Consider the following 24371-nt stretch of genomic DNA (forward strand, 5'->3'; position numbering starts at 1 on the left):
GCCCTGGGCCGTGTGCCCGCGGTAGGGAGCTGGGGCAGGCCGGTGCTCCCGCTGCTGCGCCGGGAGCCCCAGAGGCGGTTACACGGCAGCTGGGGAGCAGGGGCGCGTTAAAGAGTGAAGACGCCAGCGGTGTCCAGCATCAGATTCGTTTTAAAATGCTTGTCAGTGCTGCTGAAACTGTTCGTGCCAGCACTACGCTACCATGTGTTTGTGCCTATGGGGGTGGTGACCTGGGTTACAGGTAGTTCGGTGTTACTTAAATGTTACTTAAATGAGAGGCAGATGTGCCATAACGGATGCAACTAGATAAGATCCCAGTTTCTTAGAGGTATTTCAGCCTCTCTCTGGCTGGAGGTCAGCAGCTGCTTCCTCCCCTGGCCTCCACGCTGGGCAGACAGCACTGGTGGTGCCCGGGTGTGAGCCCCCTCCCCGGGTCGGTACGGCGAGGAGGCCGCTGCCAGGCCAGAGGTGGCAGCCGGCTGCTGGCTGCTGGTTCTTGTCTTGTGGCTCGATCAGCAGAGGAGTACGTTGAACATCTATGGATACCTCACCTGTTGGTAAAATCTTCCCAAGGATGGAGGTTCTGCAGTGTGCCTAGGTTTTTCAGATGCATAACTAGCTCTGTGTTAAGAAATCTTTTCCTATTGCCACACATGGAAGGTATTTAATTTCCTTGTATTTGTTTATAAATTAAAAATTGTGTTGGTTTGGTGAGATGGCAAGGCTATTCAATCCCAACAATTTTGTGGTATTTTCTTGGGTTTCATTGGAAATATTTGGCTTTGCTTGTTGCCAAATAAAGAAAAATCACCAATTCTGAGCATGTGAAGTGTATGTATACAGTCATTCTGGCAACCTATTAATTGCAGATGGTGTGGTTGGTTTGGAACAGAATGCCTAGCATTTGTTGAAGGGACAGATGGCAGACAAGCCATCTAGTTATATCAACTGTATAGTGAAATTGTAACAAAGGAGTGTTCAATGGCAGTGTAAACATTTCTGAACAAAAGCTTTAAATACTTCTTGAAAATTGCCTTAAACACTAAAAAAAAAAGTGATTTGGTTATCTGTTTTCAAGGTGTGTTTCCTTTTCCTGAAGTGTCCTTGTTTGGTATTCTTTAAATATTAATTAAGACTCTTCTTACCAACTGGTTGTTTTTAATCTTGTTCAGAACTTTTTTAGGCTATCATAATCCAGCTACCATCTTTGGGTACAATGTTTCTTTGTTAATAATTTACTTAGCTCTTTCTTAAGAGGCTAAAGTTCAACACAACATTTTAATAACTGTTTGGAAAAAAACAGAACCAAGGGCTGATAAAACTGAGGCAAGCTTTCTTGCAGTTCAAGATGAAAATCAATTATTTGTGTTTTGTTGTTTTCCTCAGTCTTTAGGTTTCACTGCTCCTGTTAAACAGGTAGCTACACAAAATGTTTACTACCATTGCTATGGCTTGGAACACTTGTTTCCTTTTAAAATTTGAGTGTCTCCATTAGAATCTTAATTTCATTTTTTTCTTACTACCCTTTCTGCAACATCACTCTTCCACACCCAATCCCCTATTAGTAATTTGTTCATTCTGCTTTCAGATAATGTGGAGGTTATAGAATCATAGAATCCTCTAGATTGGAAAGGACCCTGGAGATCATCTAGTCCAACCGTTCACCTAGCACAGTTCCTACCTACAGCATACACTTAAGCTCCAAATCGGCCCTTCTCTTGAACACCTCCAGGGATGGGGACTCCACCACCTCCCTGGGCAGCCCATTCCAACGCCCAACAACCTGTTCTGTAAAGAAATGCTTCCTAATATCTTGTCTGAACTTTCCCTGGCGCAACCTGGTTATACAGGTTATGCCTGTAACCTGCTATAATCTACTCTGGATATGTGACATGTGTGAATCAGAAGCTCATAGGAATCTAAATTATCCATGTAATCAATGGAATGTAGTATCAAACGGTGCCTAAATACCCTGTTTATTGACAAGAGACCTCTGTATGCGTTTACTTTTTAAATAAATTCCCTGTCTTTTCTACCCATGTGAAATTATGCTTCAAATGTCTAGTCTTTTATTAGTATTGTAGTGAAGAAACAGTTTGGGTAAATTCTGTCTTTACCATTTCTCCCCCAAAAGTCGTATTTTGATTTGGTTTGGAGTTGGTTGGTTGGGTTTTTTTTTTTCATCCCAAGTATACCAGTAGTATGCTGTGCAAAGAATTTCTGTGAAAGTAGGTAAAGCACTTTTTTTCAAGTAACTAAACAAGTGATAGTACCATCAGCTTGACTGGCTGACAAGTGTTTCTGTTTTGAACCTGTCTTTTGCTAGTTTTAGCTGATGGTTCCAAAACCTCTATCTGGAAGAGGCAGATAAACCATCACTGCATACTCATGTTCTCAGTTCCACATGTCATGCCTCCCTCACTGATCTTTTGCAAGTGCTTTAAGTTACTTCTCATATTTTTTATTTTGCTCTTGTGAATGTTGAGGTGACTTTGTAGCACTTGCTAGAACTGTCGTTTTATATGAAGCTGGTAGTGTTTTTCCCATGTGTGCTATCCTGCACATTTCTGCATTGAAGTGACCTGAACAGTCATTGCATAATAAAGTGTCTCCCCAGTTCTTCACAACCAAGCCTTATTCTCATACTGCCAAGTGGCTTAGTTTTAGCAGATATTACTTCCTCGCTATTCAGTTGCTGTTACAGATTGTTTTGGAAGTGTTGAACAGTATAGGTCCCAATACAGATTCAGGTGGGATTTGTGGGTCTTGTCCATTTCTTTTTTTCTTACCCGTTTTTTATGCATATGAGGTATGTGTAATAGGGGTTTAGTAGAAGGGGAGGAGATTACAGCAGTGACTTCTGTGAGAAGCTTCTAGAAGCTTCCTTGGCTCCAAGTCAGACTCACCTCTGGCCAAGGCTGAGCCCATCAGTCACGGTGGCTGCTCCTCTGCAATAACGTATTAAAGAGGGAAAGAACCTGAGGGGGAGCAGCGAGGAGATGAGAGAAACGCCTCTGCAGACATCCAGGTCAGCGAAGAAGGAGGAGAGGAAGGTGTTCCTGAGCAGAGACCCCCTGCAGCCCACGGAGGGCACTGGTGGAGCAGGTGCCCACCTGCAGCCCGCGGGGGATGCCACGCTGGAGCAGGTGCCTGTGTCTGCAGAAGGCCGGAACTCTGAGGGAAGCCCACGCTGGAGCAGACTGTTGCTGGGATTGCAGCCCGTGGCAGGGACACACGATGGAGCAGTTCGTGAAGAGCTGCAGCCCATGGGCAAGAATCATGTGGGAGAAGTTCATGGAGGACTGTCTCCCATGGGAGACGCCCCATGCTGGAGCGGGGGAAGAGTGTGAGGAGTCCTCCCCCTGAGGCAGAAGGAGCAGCAGGAACAACATGTGATGAACTGACCTCAATCCTCATCCCCTGCCCCCTGCACTGCTGGGCTGGAGAGGAAGTAGAGAAATCAGGGACAAAGTTGAGCCTGGGAAGAAGGGAGGGGTTGGGGGGAAGGTGTTTTTACGACTTGGTTGTATTTCTCCCTACTGCACTGATCTGATTGGTAAGTTAGTGATGATGTTCAAATTAAACTGATGGGTTTTTTCTTGAGTCTGTCTTTTGCCTGTGACTATAATTGATGAGTGAGACCCTCCCTGTCCTTGTCTCCACCCACAAACCTTTTGTTGTGTTTTCTTCTCCCCATCCCCCCAGGGTGAGGAGTGAGTGAGTGGCTGTGGGGTGTTTAGTTGCTGCCTGGGCCTAAACCACGACACAAGGACTTTCATATTTCAAGGCAGCTTGGCTTCCAAAAGTCTTTGGTGAGTGACAGTCAGGTACCTCTTGGAGACGGTATCAAGTGAATTTCTCTTGTCCATGTAAAAGCTGTCAATTACTCTTTCTGATGAATCTGTAAGTGCAGTGGTTCCTGTCTTTGTTACAGTTTCCATTAACTTGCCTGTAGAGATGCCAGTTTTGCAGCCAGTAGTTACCATGTTGTCCAGGAAACCCTTTTAAATGTAGGTGTGATACTGGCCATCTTCCTGCTCCTCTGGTGCAAAGGCAGTTTCAAGCAAGAGGTAACTCCTTGGGGATTAGCTTGTGTTTTGAGTTCTTCTGTGGATACCACCTAATCGGAGTGGTTTATTATTGTTCATATCTATTTGTTGAATTATCTACTGATATTTGGATTTGAGACAGATCTGAATCACTGTTTGTAAGGGAAGAATTCTGGCATTATACCTTCACAAGTTCCTTCACAATAAACATGGATACAGAATGTACGCTGTTTTTTGGCTTTGCCTTTACCTGTGGGTGCATCTTGCCTGTCTGGAACATGCGTTAGCCTTAGTGAGTGTTTGGCAGGCCACCTGCTCCTAATTCCTCCAGAAAGGGCTATATTAGTTTTCAGATTGATGCTATTTCCACTTATTCTTCACTTTTTTTAGCTTGACTTCTTGGACTTTTGTATCTTAATTTTCCAGTGTATAAAATCTTTCTTGTTTTCTTTATTTGGATTTTTTAGTTTTTTGAAAGATGCTGTCCCACTCTTACTAGCGTCCTTATGGATGCTACTTATGTTGCTTAGTCAGTCTAGATTCCTTTTGGTCTGTCTTAAGTTCTTAGTAAATACTGTGCATATGGTCTGAGCCTCTGGGATAGTGTCCTTGAATAGTTTCCATGCCGCCTTCAAGGATTTTTTCACTTTTTAAAACCATCGTAATTACATATATAATTTGTCTTCCTTTGAAATTAAATACAACCACAGTTGATTTTTTTTTTTCTTGCTTTCACATGAGTGTTGGAGTGTAGAGCTCTTCAACAGTAATATTTTTGAGAACTGATCAGAACTTTCCAGCTAGCATATTCCATCCCCAATACTGTCTCCAACTCTATGAATTAGGCAAATTTTTACGTGGGTTTTGAGCAACTTTTCCGTGACTTCACCTTGTCATTATGCAAGCCACCCCCCTTCACACCTACAGTCTTTGGCTGTAAAGTTTCTGTATTGAGTTTACATATTAAATTTAGGGGTGGGCATAAAGGCATGACTAGAGTTTAGCATTCTGTAGCCCTTAGTACAAATAAACTGTATCTGAGGGGGCATTTCCTACCTTGATAGTTATCTAAGCAGTTTAAAAGTGTATCTTTTAAAAATAGTAGCACTGCTTTATTTACTTGAGAAACTGTATTCTGTTAGTGTTTCTACTGTAGTTTAGGTCACTGTACATAATTTCTACAATAATAACTGTTTTAACGAGTTTTATTTTGTCTCTGAAAAATGTATGTTGATACCTGTTTTGAAGGTGGTTTTTTTTTTTCCTGATGTAAAAAAAATGCACCTTCCGTAATAGGCTACCATGGCCATTCAGCAGAGCCCTCAATAGTCATCTTTGGTAGTCTTTCAGGTACACATGGAAAATACAGCTGAAATGAATGCATATTATATTGAAATCTTTTATATTTGGACATACAGACAATAATGATGGTGGGTTTGAAGTCCTAATTATTGATAATGTTTTAATACTCTACAAGGAATTATTAACGATTTCGTGCAAGTCCTCTGGTGGTTTTTAAGCTGTTCGGGGACTGAGAGGAATGAAAACAAGTTCCTTTAAAGGTTAACTGCAGAACAATTGCAAGGAAAATGTTTTTGCCTTTTGTGTTGTATATATACTGCTTTCACTTAAAAGATTCCATTTTCCTTCCTGCTTATAGCTGCTTTAGAAAACCAAGGTTGTGCTTCTTGTCCAATTTTACCCAGAAAGAGTCACAGGCGTGCTTTGTAGGCAGACACAGCTCTGGACAGGGAACCATGTACCTGTTTCTACTATTTTGCAGTCTTTCAGAGAAGTGAAATTAATTCCCTTGGAAAACCCAACATAACAATGAGAGCATTTTTTGTAGTTATTACTGTCCCTGCTATACTGAGCAAGCACTAGGCTTGTGTCCATGTCCAAATGTCCTATGATACAAGTGTCTATAAAGAGACTGGATAGGAGTAACTTCATAACTACTTTGTTTTTGTGAAATGCTGTAGAGTATAGAGGAAGAAGAAAACCAATGTAATTTAAAAAAAAAAAAAAAAAAAGACACCAGGGAAAGTACTGCATGGCTGTCAGAGGCCAGCTTGCTGTGGTTTCTATGAGCAATCTCTATGTGTGTGCTTAAGATAGATCCTTGGAGGGGGGGGAAGAAAGGAGAAGAGAAATTAGGAAAAGCAAAAGAGGAAGAAATGAAGGCATAAGAGATATTAGTTACTGTCCTCTAGAAATGGTAAGGTTTGGCTTAAATCCCACCTAGGTCCTTGAAGTGTCTTTCTGTGCGTGATCACAATACATGGCTGAGGTTTTCTCTTGTGAATTGCAGCTGACTACTTTGGCCCTTCAAAATTAATCCTTAGATAAAATTAGAAGCTGGCACCATTTTTCAGCCTGTGCTGCTAAAAATACATTGCATTGATCCTCTCTCCATACTTTGGCATGCATGGAAGCAGAAAAAGAGTGGGAAGCTATTGAAACTGAGGCATAACAACATGTTCTGAAGTTGGACTTCTTCCGTGGCGATCAGCTGTGCAGCTCTTAAGGAGGCCTGGGAACAAAACAGATTTGGAATAGGAGTTTTGTGTGGCTCAATGTGTAAGAGCAGCTCCACAGACATCATTTGTCCTTCAGAAATGGAAGCCGTATATACTCAGTTATCTGAGAAATCTGCCGACTTTTGTCTGGCATTTGCATTTTCTTACTACTGTGGTAAATCCACAAAGTTGTAACCAGCCTCTGTGCTCATAGGGATGAAGAGCCAATGTGCAGGAGTTCTCAGCTTTGCTCAATTTTGCAATTCAAGGGAGAAGGGAGAAAAAACTGTATTAGTTGAGGCCAGATCATCTATTGCTTTACCTAGCATGCACTTTGTCTAACACAACTACATAGCTCATCTAAAGGCTTAAAATTTAAACTCTTGGCAAGAAGGATGCCTTTGTCATTCCCCATAAATGTTGCTGCTTGCTACATTTGAAGGGAAGATGGCAACTGTACATGCTATTTAATTGAAATCTTATGGAGCAACATCTAGGACCTGGATCATGACTAGATGATCACTGCAAAAACAGCTGTTCCCCCTCCTACCACTTGTGCCCAGTGCCGTTTGTTACTAACCCTCTGCCAGACTTTGGCATTCCCCTAGCATAGCAACAGAATGATTTTTCTGAGCACTCTTGTGATTCAGTGCAAAGTCAAAAAAAAATAGTTCAAACAATTTTTTGTGGTGCCTGACATACTGCTTAAGCAGATAAAGTTTATTTGCTCAGCCTATAGTACGTATTCTGCTTGAGGATGCTAACATGCAGCTGGTGAGGGAGAGAAGTAGGGTACAGAAATTTTGTTAATAATTATCTGAACACAGACCATTGATAAATCATTGAATTGTTAGGCAAAAGACTCTGGATCCATCTGTGGTAGTGGAAGATGCTTTTACATTCTGTTTCTCGTTACTACCCTCTTACCATACTAGTCTGTTGATAGAGCACTCGTGCAGGCGTGCTCCTGGATTTGTAAGCAAAATTAGCCAAATTGCACTAGCTGCAACACTTCAAAGTTTAGCTGGACTGATACTATGTCTTGCATAAGGAAAAACTCGCATGAACTCCGCTGCAGACAGACCAGTGAGGGCAATTTCCTGAATGAGCTGAATTCAGAACAGGCTTAAGAGTTGGTGCTGGTGCAAGTTTGCATCAGTGGTGGTGTAGTAACACAACTCAGTTCATGATAGTCTGCTTTTATTTATAGTGCTTCATAGTAATTAAAACGCATTCCTGAAAAAGAGAAACTTAAGTTGTAAGCTTACACTGAGTGTCCATATATTATTTTATTCCTATATACCTATTTGATTTATGGGGAACAAAATCAGTACATACAAAACTAAATCAGTACCACTTGATAAGTAGTAAGCTAATGGAATTTGGTTTAACTACTAAGTTTATTTGTTTTTAAATAAGGTTTCTAGTTGGAATGATCAAATAAGACAAAGGTAGAAAATATTTATAAAACCTTACTGTTATTTTTGTAACTTTGATATTACCAAATATCACAAAATAGCTGTTATTGATTTGACTATTACCCGTTAAACTAACATTTTTAAGTAAATGCCATTTATGTAGCCCTGATTCCTGAATCTTTTCTGTTATCCCTGCTTCATTTTCTTAATTTTATCTTTCTCTTTCCTATGGGAGAATATAGCATATACCTCTGCATCATTTTCAGTTCCATTCTCATTTCACCTCCTATCTCTTTCCTTTTCTCCCCACTCTTCTTCACTTCCACCCCTGCATCTTCTGTTTCTCCTTTCTTCTGCCACTTCTTGATTCTGTATGTGTACTGAACTTCTCTTTTCAAATTCATCTTATCAGTGTCTGTCTCTCTGCCTCACATGACCATCACTCACCCACTCAAACCAGAGCATCTGTGCAGAGTCTTGGAAACATTCAGGTACTTAAAACCTAGTGAGCTACTGTATTGGCATGAATATAAGGCAGGGAAAAAAAATATCCATGAAGCATATATTAGAATAGCCCCTGGTCTGGCTTTGCAACTTGTTTTGCATCAGCTCTGCACGCTCCCTGACAGGGCACTGTCCGCTTGCCAGACTTGTTGCTGTTCAAGCATTATATATGAAGCTTCTTACCCGGGACTTGGTCCAGTCCTCCTGCCTGTGCCAGCCAGCCTGCCTGACAGCTACCTGGTCTGCTGCAGGCACTCCAGCTGCCTTTGGCCACCAGACACCACCCCTGGCACTCTGGAAAGGGAAACAGTATGTCCATAATTGAAACACAGTCTTTGAAAATAAAGACTAGCTGTATTTTCTAAGTATTTCCTGTAAAAAATAAATAGATAAATGTCTGAATATATTACAAAACAAGTCGATTTTTCTCAGCATTAGTACTGTCTACCAAGTTGCTGGAAAAGGGACAGGTGTTAAAAATCCTGCCATGATGTTCAAAGATTTGAGCTTTTTTTTCCATTTAATGAGTTTGAGGATCCTGCCACTACTCCCAAAACAAGTTCCTGTTTCAGACTTTCCCTTTTCTCAGTTTTGTCTAGTTCATAAAAGATTTCCGATGCAAGCTTCCTTAACTGATTTTTCTCCTATAGTTTTCCACTTATAAAAACAATAAGTTGATTTATCTGCAGAAACAATGCCTCTGATGCAGCATGTAAGCAAGACATAAAAGAAAAACCTAAATTACTTGGTGTCATTTAGATGGTTCCATAAGGCTTCTATTGCAAACTAATAGATAGATCATTTCACTTCTCTGAATTAAGTTATGTAATTGGAAAAGTTAATATAATTTCAGAATTAAAAGCTAATGAATGGCTAAAAGTTTCTAGCTATAAAACATATGATGACTATTTAGAGTAAGGCAATGTTAATATGAATTAACATGTTAACAGATTATAAATTATTTTGTTTAGAAATTAAATGTTACTTTAACTAAAATGTAGAAGCTTGCATTTGGCAAAAGGATCTGATACCATAGCAACAGATGACAATTACAAGCAGCTTCCGGGAGCTGCCCACATTCCTTCTCCCTCACCCCAGCCTATCCATATCCATGGTGCAAGAGATTAATTTTGACCTCTGTTTTCTAACCTTCTGTGAAAGAAACGTACCCCTCTTCTTGTAAAGTAAGAAGCTCCAGTTCTAGATCACTTGGGGAAAAAAAAACCAAACAAACCCCAAAGTAAATCCATGCAGTAGACATGCTACTTGCTTATGTACTGTTACTGGAAGATTAGTTTTTCCTCAAGCTGTATTTCAGGTCGGACTGACATAGTATGGGACTATATTTATGGATTATATTTTAATTTGAAATAATTTGCTGTGCCATGTTTTTTAGATTCAACTACAGATTGATGTAGTCGGTGAGTTTTTAACAGTTTAAATGCTGTTTAAAAAAAAAACAGTAACAGTAAATGTATTAAGCCAAATGCAGCTGTCAAAACTGAAATATTCAGGTTGAAAATGAGTGTACTTAGCTGGAGAAACCACAGTGTACTTGTGTTTGTACTTTAATTCCAACCTGAAACATAAGTCTAGGAAACAGGACACACAGTTTTGTTTTAATTTGTAGCCAGCTGTTGCTTTATTTGCCGATGTTGAGATTTTTTTTTTTTCTTAATGTGCTTATAGGCTTAACGTATCACGCTTTTTTTGGTGGTAATTGTTATTGTAGTATCAGAGAAACAAGTATATAAGAAAGTTGTAGCAGTACAGATTCTGTTGTACTCTGTCTGCACTGACTCTACTCTAGCAATCAAAATTTGTTTCTGAGTTCTCACCTCATTATCATAGGTCTTTGGAACTATTGTGACAGTTATAAATTAGGATTTTCATTGTTGCTGCTAATTCTGATGTTGCTGAAATTTGTGTTCGCTGACCTTGGTCCTGTTCAGTGGTTTCAGTTCTAAATCCAAAGAATGTGCTACATCCAACTTATTTCTAAAACTATTAGAACAAAAAGCATTTAACTCCTTAATAATTTAAGAACAAGTCTACTGGAACCATAAAATGTGAATTGTGTATGTTTTAACTTGTTAATTAAAGAAGCAGTAATGGGAGTCTTAAAAGAATCAACTGAAATCTAACGTTATGCTCTTGTGCTGTGTTGTAGTCTTGTAATTTCCAGCACTATTTGCTGAATTCTTCACGTACTTTTCCTATAATCAGTCTGTAATTACCATGTGGTATAATTAGATTAATATACTTTCATCTGTTGCAGCTACCCATCAGAGGAAAATTTCGTACTTCTGCCTTTATATTTCTCCTGTATGAATGACTACAGAATTCTGTACTTCCATTAAAACAGCCTCAACTTACTTAGGTGAAGAGCAATCCATTTAATGATGCATGGAAACTTTCATTCTCTTCATAAATTTCTCTAGTGCTTAACTTTCGTTGTTTTTTTTTCTTGTTTTTTTTTCTTCTTAGTTGATGAGTACCAATGGAAAGGGCCCTTCTACTTCATCCAAGGAGCAGATCCTCAGTTTGGACTGATGAAAGCTTGGGCAGTTGGAGACACTAACAATGGAGATGATGAATGGGGAGAAGAAATCAAATTAGCAGAGCAAGCAGTGCAGGCCATTAACAAACTAAACCCTAAACCCAAGTTCTTTGTGTTGTGTGGAGACCTTATCCATGGAATGCCAGGTGAGGCAATTAGAAGTGTAGAATGGGGATTGTAACTCCATTTTCTTTACATCTCAGATTGGGAACAAGGCTAATTTAATTTCCTTGACTTCATGATATTCTTTAATAGAATTGGGTATGCTACTGGTTCAGTGTTTGCAAGAGAAGTAGGTGATTCTTTTCTTCATTTGACTTCCTGTATCTTTCATTTTAGCAGTCTACTTTTGTTGGTTAGCTGCTTCAGTGGGCCTGAGGAAATTTTCTTTGAGATAAGAGTCCTAAGAACACACATTAAAATTCTCTCTTCTAAACAAATTGCTTTGAGAAGACAAGTAGGGACTCTAGCCATTGGGGAAGAACAATGCCAAGAAAAGAACAAAAAGCATCTATGGCTTTTTGAGTATACCTAAAGTGGGAGAAGCTCAGAGAATTTTCCATCTTTCTAACACTTAATAAATTCAACTCCTTTAATATTTAAATTCTTAAAATGCTAAAAGTCAGGAAATTGTCATTTTAGAAGTCTGTCCTGTTGCTGTGGGACTTGGAGATCGGTATATTTCTGTGTACAGTCAGAGGAAGAACAACAGACCATCTAGATAAGTGGGTTACCAAAGTTTGACAGTTATAACTTTAGAACAGACTGGTAATATTTTCTATTTTAAGAAGATAAATAATCTTCTTGGAAGTGAAAGAAAAAGTGATGTTACCAGTTGACAAGTGGTCTGAAAAGCAGATCTAAGCACAGTGTCTTACATTTCTTAGCCTTGATAAGAAGCAGAGCTGCAGACAGCCTTAGCTATGTAGCTGACAGCACAACAATCCAAGTGAGCTTGCAAAGTCCTGTGTGCTTTGTGCTGCGCTCTGCTCTGCATTCCACGTGCACCTGAGGTGGTGCTTCCCAGCTCGTTTTTGCACAGCAAGGTTTTGAACGTGTTGGAGACCTTTCACTAATTCCTTCAGTGTCCTGCAAAGTGAATTTTAGAAAGTTAACTGTCAAATTGATAAGTCAAATTGATTGACATTATTTATAGGCTACAGACTTTCTTTTGACCAGAACACTATTTTAGTGATAGAGTGGGAAAGTGTAAAAACTAACAGATTTAAGTTTGATCGAATCTGCTGTGTTAACACCTCAGTATTGGTCATAATGTAAAGTCTGCCATTATGCAGTTGCTTTATTGGTTTATGTTCTTCCATTCATTTTGGAAGTACAGGTTTAACCCAGAATCATAAAATAATCTCTTCCGAAGAATCATATGGCTTTCCAATAGCAGAGTTTTAATTTGTATAAATGTTCCAAGTATGTTATTGTCAGTATCCCTTGTAAGAGAAAGAAAATTCAGGACAAATAATAGGTGTTCTACATCCTGTTGAGAAGGATCTTTCACTCATCAATTTAAATAATAGAGAAAGCTAAGTTAATTTTGTTTTATCTGGATGTTTTTCAGAGGCTTATGAAACAATGCAAAGTTCTGAGTACTTCTGTCAATTTTTATTTAAATGACATTATTCTAAGGCTTTTCTGTTGATAGAGTGTATATGTAAACTACAGAGAGCCAGCACTCTTCTGACTTCCACTGCATACTGAATGGCTGCTTCCAATAAATGTCTTGCATGTGGCAGTTTTTATGGGTTTTTTTTTTCTATTAATGGATATCTGTAGTCATTATTGTCCCTTTACCAATGTATGTCTCAGACTTTGGTAATATTTTTAGATACAAACCTGTCAGGGTTTTGTAAAATGTTATGATATATTATTCATTTTGCTAACAAACATGTAAAAGAAACTGTGAATGGATTGTGCTGCTGAGATCCTTACATTGTGTAATGCATGTGCTGTGTGTGTATAAATATTTGAAGCTGCCTAGTGCAATTTCCAAGAAATTGCGAGAAGGAGCAGTTCATTACTCACTGATCTTAAGGGTCTTTTCTAGCCTAAATGATTCTATGATTACCTCACTTGAGCCACTATATTTTAATTAACCTAATAATTTCTTGTTGATTAAAACTAAGTTAATACTTTGCAAACCTGTGTTATGTAGTTAAGATAATGTACTACTGAAAGGATTTTAAAATATTCAACTGGTGTCTTTGTTTTTACACAAACAACTTGCTATGCTGTGAGTTGGTAAACATCTAAGTTCAATTTTACAGTCATCCATTTGTCTTCATGTCTAAACTGATGAGGGAGAGAAAAGTGAATCGCTTTATGGTGCAGATACCTGTGGGTTAACACTGACTAGTTGCCTAGAAGGGCAGGGAGATGTGTGATACAGCAAGGGAGACAGAAATGCAGAGTCAGGAAAGCACTTCATAGAAGATAAATCTAAATCTGTACATTTAAAATATTTTGAAATACTTTAGTTTAAACTGAATGTGTATTTTGGAAGGGAAATAACAGTTTTTTCAAAAGATTTTTTTTCCTACCTTTTCCTCGCACTTCCTTCGCTTCTGGAATAGAAACTCCTTCAAAACTCAAAGAGTTAAAGAAAACTTAAAGAAAAGGTATTTTAAAGTAAGACAACTCACATCCTGTTTTAAAAATGTCTTATCGAGATCCTTATTGACAATTTCTTTGGTGTGGCTTGTTAATAGTCGTTACCGTATGAGGCATTAAGAAGCCAAGTTTTTGGCCTTATAAAAACTTATTTTCTCTGTATTCTTTTATCAAAATAAATATCTTCTGATGTTAGAAGTGAAATCTTTCCACATTCCTTGCAGCGAAAAACTTGGTAGTATTTGGAAAACTTGGTAGTATTGCAGTCACGTTTTCTGCCACATGCCGTGCTAAACTCTAGGGCCTGAGGTAACTTCTTTCTCATGGAGGAATGAATTATTTCTTCTCTTACACTAGTGTTTGAACCACTAGTGTATTTCTGTACCAGATAAAAAGCAGGAGCCATTGTATTCCACTGTCATATGGCACAAGTCTCACTCCGCTCATTACAGTATAATACTGTGCTTAAGATTTCATACTTTTTTACACAATCCATTTAAACAGTTTTAACTTAAAGTTAACACACAATGAGATAAAAAGCTTCCAGCAACTGATGAAACTCTTAAAAAATTTTGAAGAGTTCCATTTCAAAATTGTATGAGTAATATTGAAATTTGCCAGCACTTTCATTATTTGTTACAACAAAAATTTAAAATTTTTAGTCTTTCAGCAATACTATGTTAATGAAAAGGAGAGCAAATGGAGAATCTAAGAATTTTTATAGCAAATAGATTTTTCAGATAATTTGAACATATAAATGTTTGCAGAATTGAAGACCAGTAGTAATACTTCTTTTTCTGAAGTAATTTAAGTATCGTCACTATTCTAGGGAAGGATGTTTTAGACCTGTGTAACCCATGTCTGAATTAGAGTGGTACTGCAATCATTTCATACTTCTCCACTGAGGAGTCTCTCCAAGAGTGATTACCATGTCAATTCTCTCATGGTAGTTCGATAAAATGACGGATTTAAAAATTCATTTTTTCATTAGGCAAAAATTAGAAATGACACGAGACAAGACACTGATTTAGGTTTAACAATTGTGAATTTGGCTTGTACATGTATCTTATTTCAGGTCTCAAATTGCCTTTTAAATTACTTGTGTATATCACATATTAAAGCTGAAAATATCAGCATTAATGAAAGTGTATCACAGTTACTCTTGAAGCATGGTTATTGAAGAAAGCAATGATCAACTGAAGCTCAGCTATATTTTATGATCCATTGACCAATATCTATCAACTTCTTTGGGGATTATACTACTTTATAATCGATGCCTGTCAATAAAAAGAGGGAAAAAACCCTGGCTGTTTCTCTCTTCTCTTAATGTTTTTTCATGGAGTTTTAAGTGTAAGGTTTATGATGACTGTTTTAAAGCATGTACTGTAGCTGTTTAGCTGAAGCAGTGTTTGAAGCCTTTTGCAAAGGAACTCCAAGAAATCTCAGAATTCCAGCAGCTAGAAGTGATGAACAGAATCCTGATCAGCTGGGAAGCAATCAGGCACAGCACTTGGAATCCATTACAGATGTCATTAGAGCAACGAAGTAATCAGTGCCAGTATCTTGGTATTTAGCTGCTGATTAAAAGTAGTTTGTACTCTGAATATTATTTTCAGAAGTTTTTCTTGATTACATAATCAAGAATAGGATATCTATTCCTGGTAACGCTAATATTGTGGTACATAATCAAGAATTTTAAGCAATACTTTATAGTGCAACTGTGTTACTGAAAATAATTTCTATAAACTCGATACACCTAGATACACCTTACATGATAAGGAAAGACTTATTCCTGAAGACATTTGTGTGCATTAAGTTATTGTACCATAACTTAGTATGCAAAAATGGTAATCTGCAAAATGGAAAATATTGTTGATTGGATGTTTGCTTCACTGCATTTCTCTAAAACTCTGGAAGTATATTTCTAAAAATGTTTTTTCCTCCTATCAAGTTGGAACCTTCTGTATTGTTTTATGACAACTTTCCACATTGTTCCATTAACCAATATCCTTTGAGCCCAACAGCCCAGCCTGGTTTTCACCCGTATAGTTCTCCACTGATCTGACTGCAGCATCCTAACTCCACAACCTTCCAGTGATTATAGAGGTGCCTCACACAAACATCAGCCAGCTCTTTCTGTACTCTTGGATGCATCCTGTCAGGTCCCATGGACTTGATAGAGCTGAAATTTTTTCGGAGATACTTGACTGAACCCTGTTACACTACTAATATTTCCTCTGCTCCTTTAATGCTGAGAGAACATTTCAGTGAAGACAGGCAAAAGAAGCACTGAGTACCTGTCACTTGTCACTGCCTCGGTCAGCAGTGGGCCTGTGTTTTGTTTATTATTTTATTGCTATAGTAGTAGAAGCTTTTGCTGCCTGTCGTGCCCCTGGCTAGTTTCAGCCCTCAGCAAGCTTTGGGTTTCCCAACACTGCATGCCCAGGTACTTTTTCAATATTCTTTCTTTGAAGTCAGTCTTTGCTTGTTTTCCCTTTTACATCCTTTTTCCATCAATATTCAGGCCTGCATTCCTCACTTAGCCAAGTCATTCTCCTAATAGTCTACTATAATACTTCCCCCATCCCAGAATCGGGAAGGTCCATTCTTGTGTTACGAGGAGCTTATCTTTGACAGCATGTCAACTCTCTCAAGCTCTTTTGCCTTTCAGAGCTGCTTCCCATGGGATACTGTATACCAGTTTCTTGAATAAGCCAGTCTGCTGTCCTGGAGCCCCAGATCTGCTGTCTGTTTTCCATATTCCTCTCAGGATCTTGAACTCCACTTGGGAGGCAGCTACAGCTGAGGCCACCACAGATTAGCACATCCCCTAACACTTCTGCTTGTGAGCAGCGGGACTAGGAGAGCGGGCCCTGGTTGGCCCATCTGTTTCGAGAGTTTGTCCCAGACTCCCTCCTGGATTGCTGTCAGCAGATGTCAGAGAGGTTGCCCTCCAGGTCTGTGATCTGGAGACTTTTTCAAGTTGCTTACAGAAGATTTAATCTACTTCTTTGTCCCTGGTGAGTGGTCTGTAGCAAAACCCCACTCCAATGGCTGACCCATCCTCATCCTGATTTAGAAGCTCAACAAACCTGGTGTCTGTTCCATAGAATAGCTCCCTCCATACATTGAGGGACAATGCTTCCTTCTTGCCTGTCTTTCCAGTTTCAGTTTAACATGAAGTATTCTGCCTCTTTCACCCCATACTTTGAGTGGAGCTTGGTGTCCAGAAAACAGGTTCTGTATTTCAACACCTTTCGTTACAACAGCAGAGAATTCAGCTGTTTGCAGCCAAGGTCACCCTGCTAAAGCCATGGAGAAACACTGACTTGTAAAGCTGAAAATCTAGCAGCTATTTTTATGTGGCTGAATTCCTTTGGAGGAAATTGTTTAAACTGCAGTTTTTGTAATGATACTACTGCTGTCAGTAACTTGATAGACATCAGTTCTAGCCAGCAAAGTCCTGTGTGTGATGTAGCTTTAGACCAGGTGTTTAATTAATTTTCATTAATTGCTCTGCTTACATGGGTGAAAGAGCAAGACAGCAAGTTTCCTGCAAACTTTACTTAGCTCTGACTATAATAAAACGTAGCTGTTTAGAGACTAAATGAAACGAGACTTGTCTAATAATGTGTATAATCAAAAAAACTGATAGAACTTGATTAAGCTTGATCTGTTAGCAGTGTGATAATGGATCAGTGAGCAAGTAATGTTTATGCCTGCAGTTTTAGATTCATTTGTGTGTATATGTTAATTAGAAGAAATCAAAATCACTAGAATTGAGTATTATGGCACTTGAAGTACACTGTGAATACTTGTACTAATTCCTTTAGTTAGGTGAAGGAATAATCTCTAATTTACTGCCCAGGTCATTCAGTGTTCTATAATCTGACATCAGCCTTTTCAGTCAATTAAATCCAAGTAGTTATATTCTTTTTTTTTCCCTTCTACCTTTGTTTTATATTATTAAACTGTTTAATTAATGGCTTTCAAACTGTTATTTATAAGACATTTCTGAAACATTTAATTCTGGTGAAGGAACCTTTAGCTCTGCTAAGGTGAGTGGTAACAGCACCTGACAGGTCAGAGCTGTGAATGGTGTGCTCTACTTCAGAATTCCTTTGTTTTGGTGAAAGGTGAGGAGGAGGAAGATGCCCACATCACTTGCATCTCCTCATTCAAAGGTCTTTTCTTTATAGGATCCATTTTTTTTTTCTTTCCCATTATATCCGTTTGTAAAGAGCAAACCCTTCTAGAAAGCTGTGTGTTAGCAGGAGACTAAGCCATTGTATCTGAAATCAACTGAATTCTAATACAAGAATTCTGTTGTCTGCTCTTCTGACATGCCTAGTGAATTAATTATGATGGTACTTCTTACTTTGTAATTAATCTGTGTATACTTTCATTTTTCTCATTAGTTTCAGAAGCAATTGTCCATCTTTCTAGTTTGATCACAAAATAAGCAGTTATGCATATTCATGCTTTCTTACTCATTGCCCAAGTCTGGTGTTGTGGGGCTTTTTTTGCATAGATTTTTATTCATTTAATAGCTGATAAAATTATTTAAGTGGTCTTACTCATTTCAGACACTTGTAGTGATTTAAAAAAAAACCAAAACAAAACCTTACCTTTCTTAGCTCTCTTGAATTTCTTGTGCTGCATTCTTCCTCTTCTAAGACACAGGCTGTGGGGAGGGGGGGAGGGAAAGAGAGAAGCTACAAGGAGCCATTTTCCTGTTTGCTGGAGTTAGAGCTGGTTTGTGCCATTTTGGACCTCAGCAGTGCCCCTGAAATTGGTACACCTGGTTCCAGGGGGTTGTTGCACAAAAAACCCCAAACTTTATTTCATGCATTATATCTAACTGATATACGCTGTTCTTACAGTGGCTTTTTTTTCCTGTCCCAGAATATTGGGAATACTTGCAGCCTCTTCAAGATACTCAGTATTATTTCAAGTGGTTGCACTGCTACAGTAGAGGGGTCTGTGAGGAGGGACAATAGCTTTGTAGAATGTATACGATCACAATATGAATTTTGTAATCCAGACTAAAGACAAGGTTTCATTGACTTTGTGTATTCTACTATTAAAAATGTCTCCTTAACAGGAGACAGGTTTGCCATATGTGTTTAATACTTGGCTGTGGTAGAATGAGCATTGTCCTTGTATTCATGTGCCAGTATATATATATTTACATGTGTTCTTCCATTTACATATATGCAGAAATACATTTCAACATACATAGTCTGATATTTGTAATATAACTTCAGGGACTCAACAGGAGGGAACAACTGTCTGCTGAGCTTGATGGAGAAAGCAAATTGTGATGTGCACCAATCTTCTGCAGAGAGGGTACCTGTATGTACAGGTTTCTATAGCCTGTTCCATAGGTGCATTACAGCCAGTTACAGGTGTAAATTGGCCAGTATTAGTTTAAACCCACAGCAAACCCCTAATCCTTTGGGAATGCCGTTTCATACTTTCCTGTTGCTCAAGACCTTCCAAATCTATAAAGAGGATGTTAATTATCCTGGTAAATTATAGAATGGTCACATATAGGTGTAAATGTCATTGTTGCCCGGGAGCACAGTCAGAAGAGTGTTGCCATTGCTACCTACAGGCCACCTGCTGCATGCTAGCATGCTTTGGGCTGACTGAAGTGCCACAGCCCTGGCCTATTGGGCTTATTGTCACCTCATTACAGGAACTTGCCGTGTGAACTGGAGCTTGATGCTGGGCGTGTGTTGTTGCTGTGAACAGTTTAAACATGGGGTGACAGGAAAGGCCTTGATAAGGGAGAGAAGAGCTGAAAACAGAGGGCCTCCAACTATAAGCAGCACATTGATGGTCTGTTACTGGTCACTGAGGCAGTGCAGCTTTGAGAGCTGGAAAAAGACTGCTTTAAGCATAACAGGGGAAAAAAGTGGCCAAGCAGCATGGCAAGGCACTTGCTGCAGCTGGGGAAAGCAGTGCCCTGAAGCACCATGTTGTGTGTAGTGGTGAAAAGGTATGGTCTACCTGGAAAGTCTGGTGTTCTGTAAAAAGACAAGATCATGAATTTGAGAGGGAATTGTCACTGTCACCGATTCACTGTGAGATTGCTGAAGAGGCAAGTACACTGCCTGCTTCAGCATCCCTCCCTATTTCTCCCTCCCTTTGCCTGCTGTGCCTCTCTGCTTCAAGCATCCTGGGCCCCTGCCTCCCCAGCTGGGTTCTCTGGGACCTTCTCACCTGCCAGCCAACTCCCCATGACTGCATACAGTGCTTTCTCTGTGTGAATGCATCTCTGGTGCTTGTTTTTTTTCCCCACAGATTCTGCACATTTTGCTAACTCCTCCATAAAGCCTCAATAAAGCATATCAACTCAATTCTACTAATTACAATTTTGGGCAACACTATGTGCTTTATGTGAAAAGCAAAACTGCTGGCTATGTGTCTTCTCAAAATTATGTACCCTGTCCTGTCTTCCATGCAAACAGTGTTTTTTCATGTAATAATACAGGCAGTGATGTGTGCCAAGATTTTTAAAAGCAGGTGCCAAATTTTGGGATTCTGAGTTCATATTTAGGCAGCAATTAAGGGACATGATTTTCAAATCAGCACTTCTCCGTTTGACTTCTGCTTGACAATTTGATGATCAGGATACAAGACAAGCTGGGCATGCTGGCTTTTATACAATCAGTAGCTCTTATAAGCTCTGACACGTACGCTGTAGAGAGTGAAGTTATTTACATTCAGAATAGACAGCTTCATAGCTGAGGAACATCAGAGCTGATGGTTCTGGTGTCCAGACAGCGGTATGGCTTCATTTCTGTTTATAATCTACTGTAACATTTGAAGGCATCCTCTCCCGAGAGAATTACTAACTGGATTATCTTGAGCCTCTTTCCTGTGCCCAAGTTTGATGTGCAACTGCCACAGTCCAGAATATTTCTGTCTCTTGTTTCTGTTAAATACTGAGTGCATTAATATGACTCCCTCCAAAAGCAGTTTTTATAGATACTAAATCTTAAAGCATAGGTTGCAGCATATAATTACAACACCTGCTTTACAATGTAACTCTAAGAAAACTCTTTTAACTTGTTCAGCTTTCTAAATCAAGGGGAAAGCATGTACCATAGCAGATGTTCCTAGACAAAGGGTTACTGTTTAAAACCTATTGGGAATGTTCTAAATTCTCTTATTTAAAAACCAGTCTTGGGCTTGACCAGGAAAGATCAGTGAATACTTGGTTTCAGTAAGAGCTGAAGTTAGTACCCCCCAGGAAGTTCTACATGTCTTTTGGTTTTGGATCCACTAAAATGGATCATTGAGATAATACTGAGTTTCACAACTCTTAATATATTTGTTAAAGTCCAGTCATTTGCATGTGTATGTTCTTTCTTTGGAAATATTTTTCACAGATGTTTAATGTACAAACTTGTAAACTTGCAATTGTTTTGCAGTCAATTCAGCCTGATGTCCTTTCTAGGAGGCAGTCTGCTCTACTTGTACTTTATTACATCATATATGAACTAGCTTGCTCATAGCTTCATAACTGAGTTGTTGGGAGATCTGGAGATTTGCTGCTGGTGGGTTTTGCACGCAAGATATGATATGAATGTAATGCTGAAATCTGCATGCAAATGCACAAGCTGCCATTTATACATTTGTGAACTGAATAAATTACAGAGAAATGTCAGGTCCCGTTCAAGTTCTTAATGTTATATACAGTGAATTAGTAAGACATTCTGCAAAGGAAAAAAAATGCCTGATAATGCTTAATGTCTTTCTCCAAAAGTGATTTTACCACAGTAAATCTGGCTGTAAACTGCTTTTATTATTGCTTTTAAACTACTGTTAAATAACCCATTTTGCTAAAACAAAGGAACAATAATTTAAAAAAACCTTGCCAGATGAAATTAAGCTACTCTGCTAGTTCTTAAGGGAAGCATGTATGTAAGGAAATATTTTGTAAAGTTTAAACTAAAAACATAATAGTTCTTTTTAAAATTGTTTCTCATCTAGAAGGCAAGAGCATGAATGCTGATGGTTGATTTGTCTGTATAACAAGCATATAAGCAGGTTAAAAAATGGTGTCTTACAATATGGTTCCAGATTTTAAAATTACTGTAAGCATGTCACCTTTACTATATTTGCTCTTCTTTTGCCATTTGAACTGGCTGCTTGGTTTATTAACAAAAGCAAGTGTGTGTAGTTTAACTCCTGTCAGCTTGGCACAGCTGGGGAGGAGGCAACTGTATTCTGCTGTCACATGCAGTTTCAGCAAAATTGTCAGCTAAATCCCAGTTCCTGAATCTTTGTCAGTGGAGATTTATAATAGAGCAGGAAGTAGAAAAGGCACAGATTGAATTCTTAGTGTGAGGTAGAAGCAGTGGCTTTGAAATGTTGAACTACTGTTTCAGTCTATAAGTAAAAATTTTATTTGTTGAATACAAGGAAATTTTTTAAAATAAATGTCACTCAGATCAATGGGGCTTTTTTTGAACTATCACCTGAAATAACGTGAGCAGTATTTAAGTATGACCTAATTTCCTGACAATAAGGTAGCTTAATCTAAATATACTCATGGCATCCATTTCTTTTGCTGGTGCAACCTGTCAAAAACTTTGATATGCTTAAGTAGGATGGAGCCCAAACTAAAAGCATTCTTGGATATTTTCTTCTCCAAACACACTAATGTTAATAATGTCTAAGAATTTGGATAAGTAGCATATTATTTGTCAAACATCTAATAATACCTGTTTCAAGAAATGTCACTATGGTTGCATAAATAAACATTTTATAGGAATTGTCTGATTCTAGTAAAATCTAATGGAGCATTCAAAGCCTCCAAACTGCTTAGTGTGAAATTTAATTTGCTCTAGTCAGCCCAAGAGTAGGGAGGCATGAGAGATGCTCCACGCATGTTCCACAGTACGTTGCAGTCTTGTATTGCAGAGAAACCATTGGGCCATCAGAAGCAAATATTTAATCTTCATCAGGTATATACTTACATTTTTAGACCATAGAGCTCCATACGTATATATTTTAGACCATACACTCTAAACCAGTTTACACCTGAACTAAGGAGTCCTGTTGACAGTAACTCTATATATATGAAAATCTTTGAGATGTAATTATACAATTTTTTCAAATCATATACTTTTATGATACCAGTATCAGGACAAATACTAGTACTGAAAATCTAGTACAAATCCTAGATTTTATATATGTATGAAAATAAATATAAATATATATGGAAGCATAGATTTTTTTTTCCATGTTTTAGTAAAAACTTAAATCTCTCAAAGTCCAGTTATTTCTTTTCTTGCTTCTTTCTCAGCCCAGAAAGTTTTAGTTCAGCTTATCGTATTCTCAGCTTTAGCAGTTCAGCTCCCACCTATGAACATTTGAAAATGTATACAAGGAGTGGACATCCACAGGTAGTTATGTATTTGGCCCGTTGTACAGTAAGTGTGTCTCTGTGTTAGAATCTTTGTTGCCTCCTTTGTTTTCTTGGAATTGGATTTGCTATTTCTAAAGAGTAACATGCAGAAAGTCAGTACTTTGCATTATGCAAGTATGGCCGGACGAGGGGATTAGAACTGTCTAGATTAAAAGTATTTGCTTTTTAGAAGGCGCATGTCCAGGCGTTTCCATCCCTCTGACTTGTAAAGGATTTTCTTCTTACTTGGAAGTCAGTGGCAGAAGATCTAGCCCACGTAACTTTGACTCAGTTAATCAAGCTGAACCAAGTCTTACCGACTGCCAACTGTTAGGTAGTTGGTGGAGGGTAACATGGTTAATGGGTAGGAATTGGGCTAGAGCATCTGTGGCTCTGAGCAAGCTGCATTACCGCTCTGACCATGGCACCTCACCTGTTTGTATTGTAAGCTCTTCTCTGAGCACCTCATAGCCAACATGAGTATGGAACAAAGACAACCTGGCAAAAGTTTATTTGGGTTAAGAAGGCATATTCTAAAGGGGAAGTGATTTGTCTGAACCATTGACTCTGACTGATACTGCCTTTTCATTCTGCACTTGTTCTGATAGCAAAGATGTCTTTCTAAGGATAGACAATGCCTTAGACATCAGGAAAAGTACATGTCTTTAAGTAATTGTACCCACTTATTGAAAGTGTTTCTCAGTTGAACAGGCCAGTTTCGTCAGACTTAAGGGCCGAGTGTTTCAGAGTTATTAGTTGTGCTGTAACTACTTCATATGAACAAATAAATAGGATAAAGGCCTCAGCTGTAAAACTAACAGGTAATCATTTGAAGAAAGTGTGAAAGAATAAAAATCTTGCTCTGTCTCCTAAAAATGAACAGTTATTGGAAACAATACTTTCATACCTTTGGCCTGTTTTTATTGACTTTATTGTTGTAACTCCTGTAACACTGTGGTATTTTTTTCTGCTTGTGATGATTTCATCAGAAGAACAGACCCAAAGGCAGTGAAGGCCCGTGCTTGTTGTGACAGCTCTGCATAGCTAGGAGATGAGTAAGGATAAGAAGAGCAGAGTTGTGCTTGAGTGAAGCATAATACTTATTTTCACAGCAGAAGGTCGAACAGTAAATGCCACGAATTAGGTTGTTAAGTGGGCACCTGTGTGGCTGGCACTCAGAGAAATGTCAGCATTTGCAGTCATTATATTTAATGCCGTGCACTGGAACTCTAGGAGCAGTTGATCCCCTAATAGGCTTCCTCGTTCACTTTTGCG

The 24371-nt window shown here is 38.6% G+C and overlaps 1 protein-coding gene across 2 annotated transcripts in view; it reads left to right on the forward strand.

Moving 5' to 3' along the window:
- The first annotated feature begins 178 nt into the window (after positions 1–178).
- Positions 179–24371, forward strand: part of CPPED1 (calcineurin like phosphoesterase domain containing 1) — a 48532-nt gene continuing 24339 nt past the window's right edge. Inside the window, exons 1-2 of one of the 2 annotated variants that reach the window (XM_026858957.1) lie at positions 179–241; positions 10978–11196. In XM_026858957.1, the coding sequence (XP_026714758.1) occupies positions 217–241; positions 10978–11196 (244 nt within the window). In that variant the 5' untranslated portion in view covers positions 179–216. Of the gene's footprint in view, positions 242–10806; positions 10871–10977; positions 11197–24371 lie in introns of those variants that run through there. The other variant, XM_026858956.1, reaches the window with a different exon arrangement.

This window comes from Athene cunicularia, assembly GCF_003259725.1.
Source record: "Athene cunicularia isolate RWA chromosome 14 unlocalized genomic scaffold, athCun1 chr14_part1, whole genome shotgun sequence".
Classification (NCBI taxonomy): Eukaryota; Metazoa; Chordata; class Aves; order Strigiformes; family Strigidae; genus Athene; species Athene cunicularia.